We start from the raw sequence: 17682 nt of genomic DNA, 5'->3' as shown, positions 1-17682 counted from the left end.
TAACTGATTCTGAATTCTATAACATTCCTCATACATATCGATGCATCGCACATTACTCTAAAATGACACTTACACCCGTATTCACAAACATTACTATGAGGTCTCACAGAGCGCGTGGACGCACAGGATGATACGAACCAATCACAAAGCTCTATTCAACGCTGTGCCTTCGATTTGCTTCACTTAAGCAAGCATCGTTTATGAATACGGGCGTTAAAACTCAACTCAAGACTTTGTAATAACATTGTGGAGTGCATAAGTGATTAAATTTATAAGTGTCCTTTTATGATAAAGTGCCTAAGTAAGAGTCCACGCTATAGCATTTCAAGTATCTGTGATATACATAACCAAAAATATATAATTGTATATTTAATTGTTGAGTACTTAAAATAGTTAATTAATCTAATTATTATTGTTACAATAACTCACTTGTTTTAATAAAATGTTTGAGAAATATTTGCTTTTTATTTGTGTAAAGTGAAAATTTACTAATTAGGTGTTTTTTGTAAAAGAAATAATACAAACATATCAATTAACATGATTTAATTAATCCACAAGTATAATTATATAAAAATACAATTCTATTATTACCAAGTAATAATATAATAATGAATAAAATTAGAACTATTTTCGAAATTGGCACATATCTACATTTCTTATAGATAAAACTGGAAAAAGTGGCCAAAAAATAGTATGATTTAATTTGTAACCAAATGTTAAAATTTTAAATATTAAGGTGCCGCTACACTGAGAGTATTCGCATGTAATGTTTCAGATTCGAGCATTACACCGCGAGCCGAACCGAGCGTTACAGCGCGAAACTTTTATGATATACATAGCTCTCATATCAAGTCTTGGATTGTAATATTACTAGCGAATGCTCGCGTGTATGAACAACCACCTTTACAAGTATCATGATAAGCACGAAACTTGAATTATTAAAGATTTCAAGATAACTTTGAACTAGTTGTAAAATTAAGTTTCGTATTAATCAAAAATTTATTTTACAAGATTACTGACTTAGTTTTCATAAAAGTTAATATTAATTTAAAACATACAATATTTTAAGAGAATTTTCAAATTTACTACATTAATATTGCTTGAAAAAATCTATAGCACTCAGACATAATCATTATTTACACAATATTTTTACATAAACGAATCTTACACATAAAGTATACGAGTACATTGGTCGTGACGTTTGATATACGTTTAGTCAGTTTAAAAAATGAAAAATATAAATCTAGAAGTGTCAATAGAGGAAGGAATATAAATAGAAAAAGTCCTATGGATAGTTTTACTGTTGTGATTGTAATTTATACAATAAGTGAGATTTTAAAGTTAACAAGTATAATGTACGCAAGTATACCACGATTTTCTTCATTAAAGAAATAATAAATTAGGTAAATATAGTTTCAGGTAATATAATCGAGCCCTATCGTACCAACATCTACGACCTAATGCAACCAACTTTCAGTATTAAATACCAATAATTTAAAATCGCCTAAACAAAACACTAGAATTTGATATGTATTCAATATTTTTGGTCCCAAAAAACTATAAATGGAATGTTTTAAATGCCAGAGAATAAATAAATGGATACTTAATCTAATTATGGCTTACTTCTTACCTCCGAGCGATTCGAAGAAATTGACGAACTTGTTCACGCCTATATTCTTAGGGAGGTCATCTTCGGGTGGGTCGTTGGCTCTTATAACATCTTTAGGGACCCCATTGGCGTTTTGCACCATTTTTATTTCATTAGACGTTCTAGGCTTAGCCACGTTCCCATTTCCATTAAACTGGGCCTCTTTGACTGGTTCAATGACTTCGGCTGGAGCATTTGACACCGTTTCAACTTGTGGCTCGGGTGTTTCTTCGGCTATTTCTACGAAGTTTACTGGAGTTGGCTCGATTTCTGGCACTGGCTCGGGTTCTGGCGTGTCCTCTTTCACGTTATCGACCACTTCCACGCTTTCGACTGTAGTTTCAACTATGATTTCTTGCTGGGGTGCCTCAGGGGTCTGTATTTGCTCCGCCACTATAATAGGTTCGTGTTTGCGGACGACTTCTTCCGTGTTGGTCTTGGGGTGCTCCCAGATTCTGTAATACTTGGTGTAGAGACTGTCCCAGAATTCCATCTTCTCTTTGTCGGGGTTGGAGCCAAGGGAGAGCTCATTGCCAAGGTTGATGAAGTAGAGATTGTCGTGGGTTACAGGGAGCCAAGTGACGGTGATGTAGTGGTTCTCGTCAGGTGTGGGATTTCTGGAATGGAGAAGATTTTTTTATAAGTGATATTTTCGACAGACTTTCAAGTAAAGATCTAGGGTTAAAATTCCAGAAATACGGGATTTGTATCGTTTATTACACATAGTAAATAACTACTGTCGCGTTTTGAATAAAATAGGTAGGTGGGCCGATTTTTGTGATGACTAGTATATTTGACGCTGAGTGTGCTACGGATTGTACGTTGATATCACTGATACACTTAATATTTGTTACAGTCAATACTAGGTATCCGATAACAGAGTCAAGTTCTTTGAGAAGTGGATCAATGATCGATAAAAAACTCAGATAAGACAAGATTAGGCAATACACTTTAGTTAGTTTACAATTGGCTGTAAATTTTATTATACTTAGTAAATATTAACAAATTGATAAAATAATATCAATTTGTTAATATTTACTAAGTATAATAAAATTATAAATAATTATAATTATAAATAGATTGTAATACAGTAATTAAAACCTTCAGAGAATTGAATATGAAAAAAACCGAGGACCTTTGGGGAATCTCTGTCAGTATTATTGGGACAATTATTGACACCATAGCTCCTCACCTTGCATTCATTTTTAACACATGCATTGATCAAGGTTGCTTTCCTAGTTTAATGAAATTAAGTAAAATAATCCCATTGTTTAAGGCTGGTGATAAATGTGACCCCTCTAATTTTCGGCCGATTTCCATTTTACCAGTACTTAGCAAAATTTTTGAGAAAATTATATTTCATCAACTTCTTTCTCATTTTATTTTCAACAAATTACTTCACAATAAACAATTTGGTTTTACCAAAGGTAGAAGTACTACTGACGCTGGAGTAGCACTACTGAAACACGTCTTTGATGCTTGGGAGAGTAAAAAAGACGCTGTTGGTATTTTTTGTGACCTTTCAAAAGCGTTTGATTGTGTAGACCACCAAACCTTACTAAAAAAATTGCGACATTATGGTGTTTCGGATGAGGCACTTGATCTGTTGAACTCGTATCTCACAGGCAGAAAGCAAAAAGTTTGTATTAATGGAACTGAGTCTTCTGGAGCACCTCTTACCATGGGTGTGCCACAGGGATCGATATTGGGACCTTTGCTATTTCTTATTTATATTAATGACCTTCCCTACTTTGTAAAAGATCTATGTGATATTGTGTTATTTGCTGATGACACATCTCTCATTTTCAAAGTTGATAGAGGTAAAGTAAACCTTGATGATATAAATGACACACTCTCACAGGTTTTGCATTGGTTTACTGTTAACAACTTATTGTTAAATGCAAACAAAACTAAGTGCATTAAATTTACCTTACCTAATGTGAGGCAGGTTCCCACACAATTGATGGTGAAGAATGAACCATTAAATAGCATAAGTTCCACAACATTGTTGGGAATCACTTTAGACTCTAAACTTCAGTGGGGTCCTCATATTGAAACCTTGTCAGCAAGGCTCAGTTCAGCTGCTTTTGCAGTGAGAAAGATAAGGCAATTAACTGACATTGAAACGGCAAGGCTAGTTTATTTTAGCTATTTTCATAGTATAATGTCATACGGCATATTGTTGTGGGGCTCAGCTGCGGACATTGAAACTGTGTTCGTTCTGCAGAAGAGAGCAGTGCGGGCCATTTATAACCTTGGACCCCGATTTTCCTTGAGAGAATTCTTTAAGGAGATTAATATACTGACAGTAGCTTCACAGTTCATTTATGAAAACCTTTTATATGTTCGCAAAAATATAGAGCAATTTACTAGAAAGAGTGATTTACACAAGTTCAATACAAGAAACAAAAATAAACTTGCCGTTCCAAATTTCAGACTGCACAAGATTGGTGATTCATTTATGGGGAAATGTATTAAACTTTTCAATAAATTACCACAAACTGTTGTAGAATTGCCCATTCATAAATTTAAAGCACATATCAAAAGCACCTTAATGAAAAAGGGCTACTATAAAGTTGATGATTATATAAAGGATAAAAATGTTTGGAATGTTTAACTACCTAGCTCGCATTAATACTTATGACTATAATTTGTATATTTTAAAGACTGTAAAACCTTGAAAAGGAGGCTGACAATAGTGACTGAGTTTCTTGCGCTGCTTCTTCTCAGCACTGGCCCATTTATTGTCCCGAAGCAGTGGTAGGGTTAATATTGGGACGTGTAAAAGCGCTTTTTTAAAGCCTATTTGCAAAAATAAATGAATTTTATGAATTTTATTTTATTTTAATTGAGTTCACAGCCTGTTGACGTCATAGTCTCCTTTCCCATGCAAAAACTACGAGAGAATCACGTTTTACCAGCTCATAAATTATCTCCTGTATATCCAGGATCTACAGCTTGACCGCCAATAAAAACCCAACCAGTGAAGGTCAAGTTTGTCCCAGGGAAAAGTTAAACTGTCATTGGACCCGCAAAGAAATTAATCAGAAGAACATAGGTCGAGTTCGAAGTTAAGGTTCGACTACCCTCCAGTGCAAAGTTGGAATGGGAAACTAGGATGCCCACTATTCTATCAATTAAAATAACTGAAGATATTCATACACTCACCCAGACTTGGCGAAATTGGTCCAAAGACGCAGCATTCTCTCTCTCATCTTTACATCCTGAGTTGTAGGCTCCACGTCCTTCAGAAGGTCGTTGGAAAACAAATATCCAAGCTCGTCCATATGCCCAGCATGGTTCAGCCCCAAACTGGGATATAACTTCTTCGACAAATTCAATTCCCCAACATAATCGAACTTGTAATAGTAAATCGGTTTTTTCGACACCTGGACAAGGTACTTCACGTATCTGTGGGTGTCTACATTCAGCAACTTGTCTGACAACAGCTCGAAATATTCCTTCAAGCTTTCCACACCCGTGTGGCTGCCTTTGAAATACAAACGTTTGATTTCGTTCGTAATTTGCAAAGCTTCGTCCGAATTTCTTTCCACGTGCAATTCTTGGGGTATGAAGTCCTGTATATCGTCAGACTTCATCACCAACGTCAATTCGAGAGTTGTCGAGCCTATCATGATAGGTATTTCAGCTACTCTCCCAGAGACCAGTAATTCGTAGAACGATTCCGTCAATACTGCTTCCACGTCAGGGAATTCCTTCTCGACAATAATATCAAACCCGAGAGAAATATTTTCGAGTAAATTCTCAAGGGGGTACAGCTTCTCGGTAGCTTCCACGATTTCTTTAGCAGGAGTTGCTGTTAAGAAGTCCAGGATTTCATCCACGTCTTCCGCGTCGCTTCCTAAAGCTTTGACCAACTGCCGCGCGTTCTCAATCGGGTTCTTCTGATACGCCATGCTACTGAGAGCAGTTCCAGACTGTATGATTGCTTTGCTGATCAGATTTTTAGTCAGTGGACTCGCTGTTAAAACCGATGTAGCCATACCACCAGCGCTTTCGCCGAAAAGCGTCAAATTACCGGAGTTGCCCCCGAAATTGTGGATGTTGTCCTTCACCCATCTGATTGCTTGGACTATATCTTTCAGACCAGCGTTTCCTGGTACTTCAGGAGTGTTGAGCGCGAGGAAACCTAACGCGCCGAGTCTGTAGTTTATTGTGACAACCACAACGTCCTTTTCGACGAGGAAATCTCCGCCATACAAGCTCGAACTGCCAGAACCGTTCTTGAATCCTCCACCATGGATATAAATCATTACAGGAAGGAATGCACCATCTAGGTTGGGGGTATATACGTTAAGGTACAAGCAGTTCTCGTCGCCAACATATCCTTTGTGTATTAAGGGGTCTACTTGGGGGCCGACGTTGCCTTCAGAGGTGGCGTCACGGATTCCGTCCCAGGATTCCGCTGGTTGTGGCGCCTGGAATATAAAAATGGGTTTGGTTTGAGTGAAAATAGTATGTACACTTTAGGAGTCATGACAACGAACAATCGAACTTTGTAAGTAAATGCTAGGAGATCATAAATAAAGTATGTTAACGAATAGTCATCATCATTTCAGCCACAGGACGTCCACTGCCGAACATAGGCCTCCCCCAATGATTTCCATATTGACCAATTGGTGGAAGCCTGCATCCAGCGCCTTCCTGCAGTTCCTGCTCCATTCCAGAACCTTGCTGCCTCCCCATCGGCCGTCAGTTCTACGTACTATGTATGATGCAGCAATAGAATCTCCTAATGATTATTTTTACTAACAATGAGTAATAATATAACAATATCTTTTGTCTTAGAATTTGACAATTTTAACTTACCAAACTAAAAATTTACATGGAATTTATTGTCATAAACTTAAAAATTAAATAATTTACTCAAATGTGTGCGACCTTAGTAGCTGTTCTATTTGTTATTTTTGTGGATAACGGTGCTGGTTGTGCATTTATTTAAGACTAGCTTTTGCCCGCGGCTTCACCCGCGTGAAATTTCGTTTGTCACAGATCGTCATAAATTATAGCCTATATGTTATTCTGGGTTATAAACAATAATACTGTAAAGTTTCATCAAAATCCGTTCAGTAGTTTTTACGTGAAAGAGCAACAAACATCCAGACATCCAAACTTTCACATTTATAATATTAGTAGGATATATCTGCAAGACTTTTTGTTAAATCCGTTTGTACAATTGTTTGTTATCCCTAATAAAATAAAATAAATAAAATGAGCATCATTTTGATGACGTCAAACAAAATGATCTCATTTGTATTTGCAGATGTGAATACATGTGATATAAAACCTGCATCAATGATAAGTGTAATCTAAACGGACTGATAACGTTGATAACTGATAAGGGTAACAGCATCCAGCGCTTATGTAACTATTTTTCACTTTTATATTCTTATGTGTACTGGCATCAGGGTAGTTTTTGAGCATCAGACCGACGATCTAATGATGAAGGCCACCAATTGTTCAATATGGAAATCATTGGGAGAGGCCTTTTCCCAGCAGTGGACGTCTTTTGGCTCAAAATGCGCACTTTTCCATACTAATATTATACAAAGAATCTATTCAGCCTTTACATTTGCAGGACTAGTGCGCATATTGCGAAGTACACATGCAGTGTCAGACCCATTTTTGAGACAAAGGACGTCCACTGCTGGGCAAAGGCCTTCCGCAAGGATATTCTTAATGACCAGGCTACCTACCCGCATCCAGGTGGCTCCCGCGACCCTCACTGGAACGTCACGGTAGGAGGCCTGCCTACACTACGATTTCCATAAGTAAGTAAAAGGCAGTTTGGCGTAACGGATCTTTGGGAAAAATGCTATTTACCACAAGAAATATGTCATGGCACTATTGGCAAACTGACCTTAAACCTCAGCGATCCAAGGGGCGGTTTGGCGTACGGTATCCCCTGGAAGCTATAGTACGCCTTGCCGGAAGGACTGGCTGGTACCCACCCTGCCCTGCAGCTGACCCTGCTTTTATGTCATAGCAAGCAAACTCACCTTAAACGTCAGCGAGTAAAGAGCGGTTTGGCTTAAAGGATCTCTAGAAAAAATGACATAGTAAACTGACCTTAAACCTCAGCGAACCAAGGGGCGGTTTGGCGTACGATATCCCCTGGACGCTATAGTACGCCTTGCCATAGTTGCTTAAGTCAAAGTATGTCAAACTGACCTTAAACCTCAGCGAGCCAAGGGGCGGTTTGGCGTACGGTATTCCCTGGAAACTGTAGTACGCCTTGCCGGAAGGACTGGCCGCCACCCTGCCCTGCAGCTGTCCTTGTTCCACCGTCACTACTGGCGCTTCCGTCATCCTGCCTCCTCTGGAAGAAAGAGAGGGCTATTGTTAGTATTTGGGGGTTTGGGGACTATAGAGTCCACTACTGAACATAGGCCTCAATGATTTCCAAAATGGCCGGTTGGTAGCGGCCTGCATCCAGCGCCTTCCGGCTACCTTTATGTGGTTGTCGGTCCACTTTGTGGTCGCACGCTGTATTTGAGTAATCTACTATACAGTGTGTCCGGGCATGTAGTGATCAAACTTTAATGGCGTAAACTATGGGCAATTTTATCGATGAAAATACTTCAAATTTGGGGCTTGACCCATTTCTCGCAAAATTACAAGGATTTAAGTTTTTAATTTTAAGTTTTCAACTCTTCCCTCAAAAACAAGTGATAGCGTGGGTAGCTTAACACTAATAAGCAAAAATTTTATATCATGCGATAGCCAATAAAATAATTTATTAGGAGAAGTAGAAAACAGATACAAGTTTCATACATTTTAAGGGAGTAAGAATGGATTTAACTAGAAAAAAACATGTCTTTTTTCACTTCTTTTTCAGTTATTTTCCAACACAAGAAAAACCAGGTCGTTAAGGTATGTTTTATTTGCATTGTATTATTAGTATTTGAGCTATTCTACAAAAAAAATGTAAATTTATTAGTCTACGTCTATTAGTTTCGACGTAATTGTTGAACAAAGATACCCCTTCCCAGCGGTTTCCATAGTAATCGGAATAGGTTGTGTGATTCTTTCAGGCAGCGCATTTTCGCATGTCGCGTGCGCTATGGAAACCGCTGGAAAGGGGTATCTTTGTTCAACAATTACGTCAAAACTAATAGACGTAGACTAATAAATTTACATTCGTTTTGTAGAATAGCTCAAATACTAATAATACAATGCAAATAAAACATACCTTAACGACCTGGTTTTTCTTGTGTTGGAAAATAACTGAAAAATAAGTGAAAAAGTCATGTTTTTTTCTAATTAAATCCATTCTTACTCCCTTAAAATGTATGAAACTTGTATCTGTTTTCTACTTTTGCTAATAGATAATTTTATTGGCTATCGCATGATATAAAATTTTTGCTTATTAGTGTTAAACTACCCACGCTATCACTTGTTTTTGAAGGAAGAGGTGAAAACTTAAAATTCAAAACTTAAATCCTTGTAATTTTACGAGAAATGGGTCAAGCCCCAAATTTGAAGTATTTTTATCGATAAAATTGTCCATAGATTACGCCCTTAAAGTTTGATCACTACATGCCCGGACACACTGTATAAAAATAAGTCGGGTTTTCCTTCCTGACGCTATAACTTCAGAACGCACGAACCGATTTCCACGGTTTTGCATTCGTTGGAAAGGTCTCGGGCTCCATGAGGTTTATAGCAAAGAAAATTCAGGAAAAATTTAAAGGGGATAAAACGGGATCCACGCGTACAAAGTTGCTGGTGGCCGCTAGTTCTGAATAATATTTTCAGTAACACTGTAAATTAACTCTAGCTGACCTATAAAAGCTGAAACGCGTGGTTAGAGGCTATTTTTATAATACCCTTTACAGGTAGCGAAGGGTCAGAGAGGGATAAGTGTTAAACATAATACAGGGTGAAAATAATAATGTCTACAGTAGCAATGTCAGTGTTAATTTTGTATAGCATTTAGTAAAAATAACTAAGCGCCCTCGTACCACGATTGAATAACAATTGAGTATGATTCTTGCTAAGTAGAGAAAAACGCATGATCGAGAATTAGAGTAGGATCTTTGATTATTAAAATGTAAGGGGCCGATTGCATAAAATTTCTTCCACAATGGGAGAAAGTATCAAAATGGCGAAGAAAGTTTTTTTATGCATAACAAGGCAGGTATTAGACCGTAATCTCACCGTGTTATGTGATATGCTGTCTAGGATGGTTCATAATTGTGCCCTGTACGTGCCTATTCACTCTCGCCTTAAAAAGTTCGCAATATAATGGCGGATTTACACTATGCGGAAATTAGCCGAGTCAAGTCACAAAACACAGGAGAATGTTGAAACACAAAAATTCATTCATTTTTCATCCCCACCCCACTGTTTTTTTGACTTGACTTGGCTAATTTCCGCGCAGTGTAAACGCAGCATAAGACATATCAAAACGCTTAGTGCGAGCTGGTGGAATATCGACAATGTAGGGATGGTACGCCAACCTGCGTCTGGTTCCCCGGTGATGGAAGTATTGGCTCACAAACAACCTGTATAAGCACTGTCTGTGTGTAGTTAAACTCGTTAAATATTTAGGCGAACAGGGTAAGGTGGGTCATATTTTATTGACGTGGGCTCAAGTGGGCTGGGCGGCACTTACAGCGAATTAAATGACTACCGAGTCTAATAGATATGAAATAGAATGTTTTGGGAGTGTTTTAAAATATTATGATAATATGACAATAGCCTTTGCTGATAGATAGGGCTACCTTTTCTTTTTTATTTTTTACTACATTTTGACGTTCATAAGTGCCACTTGTGGTCTAAACTGAATAAATATTTTTGATTTTGATACACACTATTACACACACTTTGTACACGGCGCTAACTCTAAAGAACTTTTGCAAAAGGTATATTAATTAAAAAATTAACTAATTAAGCACTATCAAAATAATCAGCAATCGTCTTTTGTAACTCTGTCAGCTATTTTCTTGAAACCATCTGTGTATCGAGCTGGGAGCGTCATATACTACGTCGTTTGCCACCACCATAACCACCATTATCAATTTCTGCTGCAAATATGGCAGAACGACTGCCACTTTAGTTAACAGAAGTATTTACAATTACATTTCAACAGAGTTCTTTAAAAAATAATTTATTACTAATATGGAACTAATACAAAATAGGCGGTCTTATCGTTAGCAATCTGGGGGCACGGCAGTGCCCCCACCAAGTCGAGCAAAAAAGCGGCACGGCCGTACCATCCTTTTCTCGAAGCAATTCAGGCCATTTTCGACCGCCTGTAACTTCGTTGTGGATAAAACTAGAAGGCTGAATTGATCTTTTCCAGACAACCTTCACCGCATCGTGTGGGGTACTTACTACGTAAGATGGCAAAGCATCCATCACCCAGTATTTATTATTTTATTAAGTGCCTTAGTAAGATTAGCGCATTCCATTCTATGATAAATATAGATTATGTTTGATATCGTACCTACTTAACATTATTATACATAGTGTGATAACATCATTATTATTTTATTAATAGCAAATCCCAGCTAAAAAGATCAAGAAATATAATAATAATCTATACTTATAATATTATAAATGCCAAAGTAACTCTGTCTGTCTGTCTGTAACGCTTTCACGCCTAAACCACTAAAGCGATTTTGATGAAATTTGGCATAGAGATAGTTTGAGTCACGGGAAAGGACATAGGATAGTTTGTATCCCGGTTTTTGAAACAGGGACGCGCGCAATAATGTTTTTCTGTGACAGACAAAATTCCACGCAGGCGAAGCCGCGGGCGGAAAGCTAGTAAAAAATATTCCTAATCACGTGCGAAGACACAATTATTCAAGTATTAATTAAACTACTATGTGTAACTATTAACTGTGTACTAAATTTATGCATGTGCAAAGAAATAAAAATATTTAATTGGAAGAGGAAGTGCTTCAAACAACTTAGTATACTAAAATAATTTATACAGGGTTATAGCAAAGCCAAAATCTTACGTTAATTACGATAATATTTATTTCTTTTGCAAATGAAATCCGAATATTCGTTATTCGTTTGATTTTATTTCCATCTATTATTCCACCAAAGTAATTTACGAATATTTAGATGATGACACAGTTTTCAACCGACTTCAAAAAAGGAGGAGGTTCTCAATTCGACCCGTATTTTTTTTTTCTATGTTTGTTACGCGATAACTCGGCCAATTATGAACCGATTTGAACAAATCTTTTTTCGGCGTATAGGTAATACCTCAAGGGTGGTCCCATTTAAATTTAATAATAGAAAAAACAACCCCCAATGGTGGAAAATTGGGGATGAACTTTTTTATACGCAATATCTCCGCCGATTATAAAATTTGAACGATTATTTTTTTGTTGAATAGGTTTTATCAAAAGGGTGGTTTCATGCGAATTTGAAGAAAATATTTCACCCCCAAGGGTGGAAAATTGGGGATGAACTTTTTTATACGCAATATTTTTAATTTTTAGTTTTTTTTTGTGTTCACGCATTTGAAGTCGGTTTTATTTTTTTTTAAAGTTAATTATTAGCTTAGATAAATGACATCGTCCGTTATAATTTTTTTTTAAATCGTTAAAACTTATTCCAGTGACAGGATTTTTTTCTCAATCAAATTGTAGTGTAAAAAATGTAATTAATAAAAATATCAGCCAATAAAAAAAGGAATCAGTTTTTCATGTTTTAAAAAATCAATTTGCGTTAAACAAAACCCATAAAACTCATTTATCAACCGACTTCAAAAAAGGAGGAGGTTCTCAATTCGACCCGTATGTTTTTTTTTCTATGTTTGTTACGCGATAACTCCGCCAATTATGAACCGATTTGAACAAATCTTTTTTCGGCGTATAGGTAATACCTCAAGGGTGGTCCCATTTAAATTTAATAATAAAAAAAAACAACCCCCCCGGGTGGAAAATTGGGGATGAACTTTTTTATACGCAATATCTCCGCCGATTATAAACCAATTTGAACGATTATTTTTGCAAATAGACTTTTAAAAAGCACTTTAGCACGTCCCAGTATTAACTCTACCACTGCTTCGGGACAATAAATGGGCCCGTTATTTCGTCGTACACCCTATATCGTACTTATTGCACGAGTGACATGGATTTGTATCGAGTGGCATCAATTAAATATTATAATATTAATACTATTTTTTATTCCTTTCACTCAATAATTTATTAACGAGCTAAAACATTGTTATACAAATTGGCCATTATCAAAGTTATAATAATTTAACACGAAATTATGAATCGCTTAGAATATAAATCATTAATTATTATCATTATATTTCTATGAAGATTATTATATCCCACTATTTGTATAAGATTTTTTTCTTTCTTTCCAAATACGAGAGAAATTACTTCTACATATTAAAAGCGAAAGATCACTGACTGACTCACTCATCACGAAATCTCAGAAACTACAAGTACTAAGGAGTCTCAAATGGCAATGCCAGATTTTGTATGGAAAGTGGCGTCTTTTTTTTTTTCGCGCGGCCATCGACCAAACTTTGTTTTTTGATTACAAAATAGTGTAATAAACCAAACTTACTATGGCATGTATACCTCTAAACTCAGTCTGAACTGAGTTACGAGCATTAGAAGTTTGATGATTTTCATACTAGATTTGCTTTTTGTGCGCAAGTTTTGTAAGAAATTGCAACAAAATATTGCGCTATTTTTTATTGCGCTGATTCTGCTCCATACTGATGTCTGGAGCCTTTAATGGATGGTATTGTTTGTTTACACATACAATCTCACTAGTTTGTAAATTTGTTAATTTCCACAACGACCGGTCCTGCGCATCCCGTATCCAGGTGCTGCCGCGACCTTCACCAGATCGTCGGTCCACCGGGTGGGACAACGTTTTCCGATCTACATTTTAGTACGACTACGACCCTGTCATACGCTTTGCACTGGGGAAGTCAAACCCTAACTTCAAACTCCTATGTTCTTCTGATAATTTCGTTGCGGGTCCAATGAAATTTTAACTTTCCGGGACAAACTTGGCCTTCACTGGTTGGGTATTGGCGATCAAGCTGTAGATCCTGGCTACACAGGACTTGCAGCGATGGGAACGAGAGGTGGGAATAGTCCCGTTAACGATCCTAAATGGCTTGCAAAATAGAAAAACCAACTCACCTCTTCAAAAATAATCCAAAAGTCCAAAAACCACACAATCTACTCGAACAAAAGGATTCGTATGACTGGATTTGGCGAGCTATCTATCAGATATCGTGGCTGATAAGATATCAATATGATTCGTACATGTGTATTTCGTAAGATGAATGATAGTATTGCCTTTTCGCTGTTTGTCGATCGATAATACTGCAGTAGTTATTTGAAAGTACTTCAATGAAAGAGGCAATAAAATGTAGGCTTACATCTTATAAACAATATTTTGTTAATATTAATATTTATACAAGGGTTTCTGTGGATATGCCACATAGTCAACTCTTCACAAGGAACGGTGGAACGTATGGTAGAACGCGCTAATCTCAGGAACTACTGGTCGAATTTGAAAATATCTTGTTTTGGATAGCCCATTTATCGAGGGAGGCTTGTAACATCACCCCACAGCCAATAAGGGCGGAGCAATAAAGAAAACTGTTGCACAAACGGGAAATTTTCAAACTATTTTCACGCGTACGAAGTCGCAGACACAGCTGGTACCTATATGGATTGGGATTGATATACTTATAAGCAAAATGTGTATTACTTCGTATGGCATCGCAACAAAACCGCAGTCCAAGGATGTCATAAGATAGGTTAAGTTTCCACCAGTCAGTAGCGTGTGTAATGTAACAGTGGCAAAATTTAAACCTTTGATATTAATAACAGTTCTGTCTAGAATGATCTAGGCAGCTGATGATGATGACATCATCATCATCAGGTCATTTAGTCTATAAGATCGTTTCATCCACGAAGACGCGCCCCCCCACCATTCTTCCGCTAATGTTTGAGTGTTATCGGTACACGCTAAATTATCCATGAGTGCACACGCACACTACAATAATGACGCTCGGAATGCTCGGATCAAACTCCCCGCACCCCGCGCTTCCCTCGACCAAATTTTGGTGGGGCGCGTCTTCGTGGATGAAACGATCTATACTGCAGAAGATCGTTCTCCTAATTTACTAGAAGCAAATGGAGGATTTTGGTTACATTCCCTTCTTACGCTCTGGTATTTGAAAAGAGGCTGATGGTGACTGAGTTTCTTGCGGTGCTTCTTCTCAGCACTGGCCCATTTATTGTCCCGAAACATACTGGGTTGTATCAAAGCGCTTTTTGAAAGCAAAAACATAATAGGTGCCTAGCCTTTGAATTCTTTATTACCTCTGAATTAAAATCTTTATAATTCCTGTTTGGCACGATTGAAAACCATTACGTTCATTATTTGCATATCGTTACACTTTTATCAAAGTCTTTCAAGTGAAGTAGCAATGGACGATAGTCTATCATGATTGTAATTAATTTAATTATTCACGTATTGATATATCCAAAATTGATACAGTCATATCACTGTGCTCATCTGTAGGTTTTTCAGATCATTCGATAACTAAAATGGAATGATTGATTGAAATATCGAATGACTCTGAATCGAGTTCTTTCCATTCAGCCTAATGATGTCCACCGCTGGACAAGGAATCCCCCTAGGAGCTCTAATAGGTCTTGCGCTGCCCACATCCAGGTGCTTTTCGCGACCTTCACTAGATCGTCTGTCCACCGAATGGGAGGCCTACCTACGAGGACACTCACTGAACTGCGTGTTTTGAAAACATGTTACAGACGTCTGGAAATCCTTTTTTATTCCAGCTGTCCTATCCCTGAGTTGCCTTGAAAAGAATCCTGCTTCCTAGATTAATAAAATCGCCTAAATTGTGTCGTTATATTTTTTATTCTTGCAAATCTTGTAATAGTCTGACCATGTGTGAAATTAATTTATTTAGAAAATCAAGCAATGACGCAATATCTACCTACATGGCAAATTTTTTAGTTCCAAAAAAATTAACACCCAAAAAAGTCAGTTAAAATGGAAACTATAAAAAGATCTCCAGTGTCACAAAACAGAAGAAAGATTGAATACATGTTCTTACCGCAACATCATGTTGAAATGGGTCAATACTTCTCTGGACTCGGAATTCAGCCTATAAGACCTTCTTATATTCTGCTTATGCGCCTCTGACTTCCATTCGAAGACATTGATGTTCCTTGTCAAATCCTCGTGCAAGGAATCACAGAAATTAGACCACACCGAGTTCTCTTGATGAGTACGCACGAAATTGGCAATTTTCTTATTAACAGGCCTTTTGCCTAGTGCCAAAAGTCTAGACTCTCTAGCAATCAAATAGCGCAACGCGAACCTTTTCAACAAAATCAACTCTTCTAAACTTCTGGCCATAAACTGTCCAAAAAACTACTAAAATTACACTCGGATTCAACTGGCAACACTCAAAATAATTCAAAATTCAAATTTGGAACGCCGCGTGTTCCTTTTACGGTTAAACGAACACTGAAGATGAAAATAACAATGGAATTTTCAAGAATAATTATCAGGTTCGTGACATGATAGATGGTGCAAATTATGCTAAAAATATAGCGTAACCAACAACACAAACTTAATTCCGTACAACGTAAACTGAACCAGTTTTAAATGCAACCTTATTACCATCATTTAAGGCACCTAGATTTGAGTTTGGACTGAATATGTATCTTTGTAAGACTGAGATAACATAGTGTAACGTACGGTTGTGCAATAACTAAGGTTCTGAGCAAACTAGAGTTCGAAATCACAACAATACGTAATGTTATTATCGCTCATTCGCAAGAAGTCAGGGCTTCTAATGCTTACTTAAACTACGTAAACCTATCAACAATTTATGTTAAATCGTTTTCTTGGTGAACTTAATGTTCGATCGGTAGGACAAAGGCAGTAGGACCATGTGGCCACAGGGATTTCCATAGGCGTTGTAAGACCAGAAATAGGTATAAAAATGGCGAAGACACTGTAAAAAACGACTAAGGGACAAATATGCAAAGATCGGGCCTCCCCAAGTCCGCAACCTTTCTGGTCATCGTGGGGAGTGTATGCCAAATTCTCCGTTTGCCTCTGGTCAATTAGAGAAGATCAGGTTGCCCCTGGAGTGGAGACTATGATCTGATGATGATGACAATAGCAGCGTGAAATGTACATCAATTACAAGGGAATTTGTGTGAAAACTGCCTATTACCTACTTAATAAGTGCCGGCAGACTACTTCATGCCCTACTAGGCAATCCATACCTGAGTGCCTAGGCCCCCTTAAAAAATATCGTATTTATTACAAATTGAGCGTCTTTACATGTCTTGATTGATTCGCGGTGCCCCCAAGACGTCATGTCCTAAGCAACTGCTTAATTTCCTTATGGATTAATCCGGCACTGTGCCCAATACCGTCTTTTCCATGTACAGCAACGTTCGTTTTCATCACCATAATCACCATTCCTCTAAATTCTATAAATATCAGACAGTCTCCCAATAATCAGATTAGCAGGCACATCACATCGGCACCGCCGCGTGTCGTGACTGGTGGTTCTCACGGACGCATGTGAATGGACAGTGGCTCATCAGAGTGTACATTTTTGTTGGAATATCGCACTTATTTCAAATACGCAAGAGCTACTGTTTGGATTGATATGACGTATGTACTAATAGGCTTATTTTATTTCGCTGTACATTGATTGATTTCCGACTCTTGAGTATGTAAAACGATTTCCATATGGAGCTAACAGTTTTCCTGCAACGATTGGAACTGGATATACACACAGGGGATAAAAAGATATTGTATGAATTCCTCCTGATCAGAAGAAAGTCTGCCCCTTTCCAGTACCCTCCAAAGAACTCTCCAACAATTATTACAGTCCAAGGCCAATTTTAGCAACAAATTCAAAATTCAATGAGTTTATTCAGTACATTAGGCCCTTTTTAGGGCATTTATACACGTCCCAAATATAGCATGCCCTACCACCACTTCGGGAC

At 37.4% G+C, this 17682-nt stretch overlaps 1 protein-coding gene across 4 annotated transcripts in view; it reads right to left on the bottom strand.

Moving 5' to 3' along the window:
* Window positions 1–528: 528 nt before the first annotated feature.
* The window catches only part of LOC135085666 (juvenile hormone esterase-like), a 42495-nt gene continuing 25341 nt past the window's right edge, over window positions 529–17682 (bottom strand). For 2 of the 4 annotated variants that reach the window (XM_063980455.1, XM_063980456.1), the window contains 3 exons: window positions 7841–7988; window positions 4817–6087; window positions 529–2265 (listed from right to left, as the gene is read on the bottom strand). In XM_063980455.1, coding sequence (XP_063836525.1) covers window positions 1620–2265; window positions 4817–6087; window positions 7841–7988 — 2065 coding nt within the window. In that variant the 3' untranslated portion in view covers window positions 529–1619. Of the gene's footprint in view, window positions 2266–4816; window positions 6088–7840; window positions 7989–13806; window positions 13913–15761; window positions 15788–17682 lie in introns of those variants that run through there. The other 2 variants (XM_063980454.1, XM_063980457.1) reach the window with 2 other exon arrangements.

Source organism: Ostrinia nubilalis, chromosome 29 (genome assembly GCF_963855985.1).
Source record: "Ostrinia nubilalis chromosome 29, ilOstNubi1.1, whole genome shotgun sequence".
NCBI lineage: Eukaryota > Metazoa > Arthropoda > Insecta > Lepidoptera > Crambidae > Ostrinia > Ostrinia nubilalis.
The sequence above is the reverse complement of the archived record's forward strand: the minus strand, read 5'-3'. Positions and strand labels throughout refer to the sequence as shown.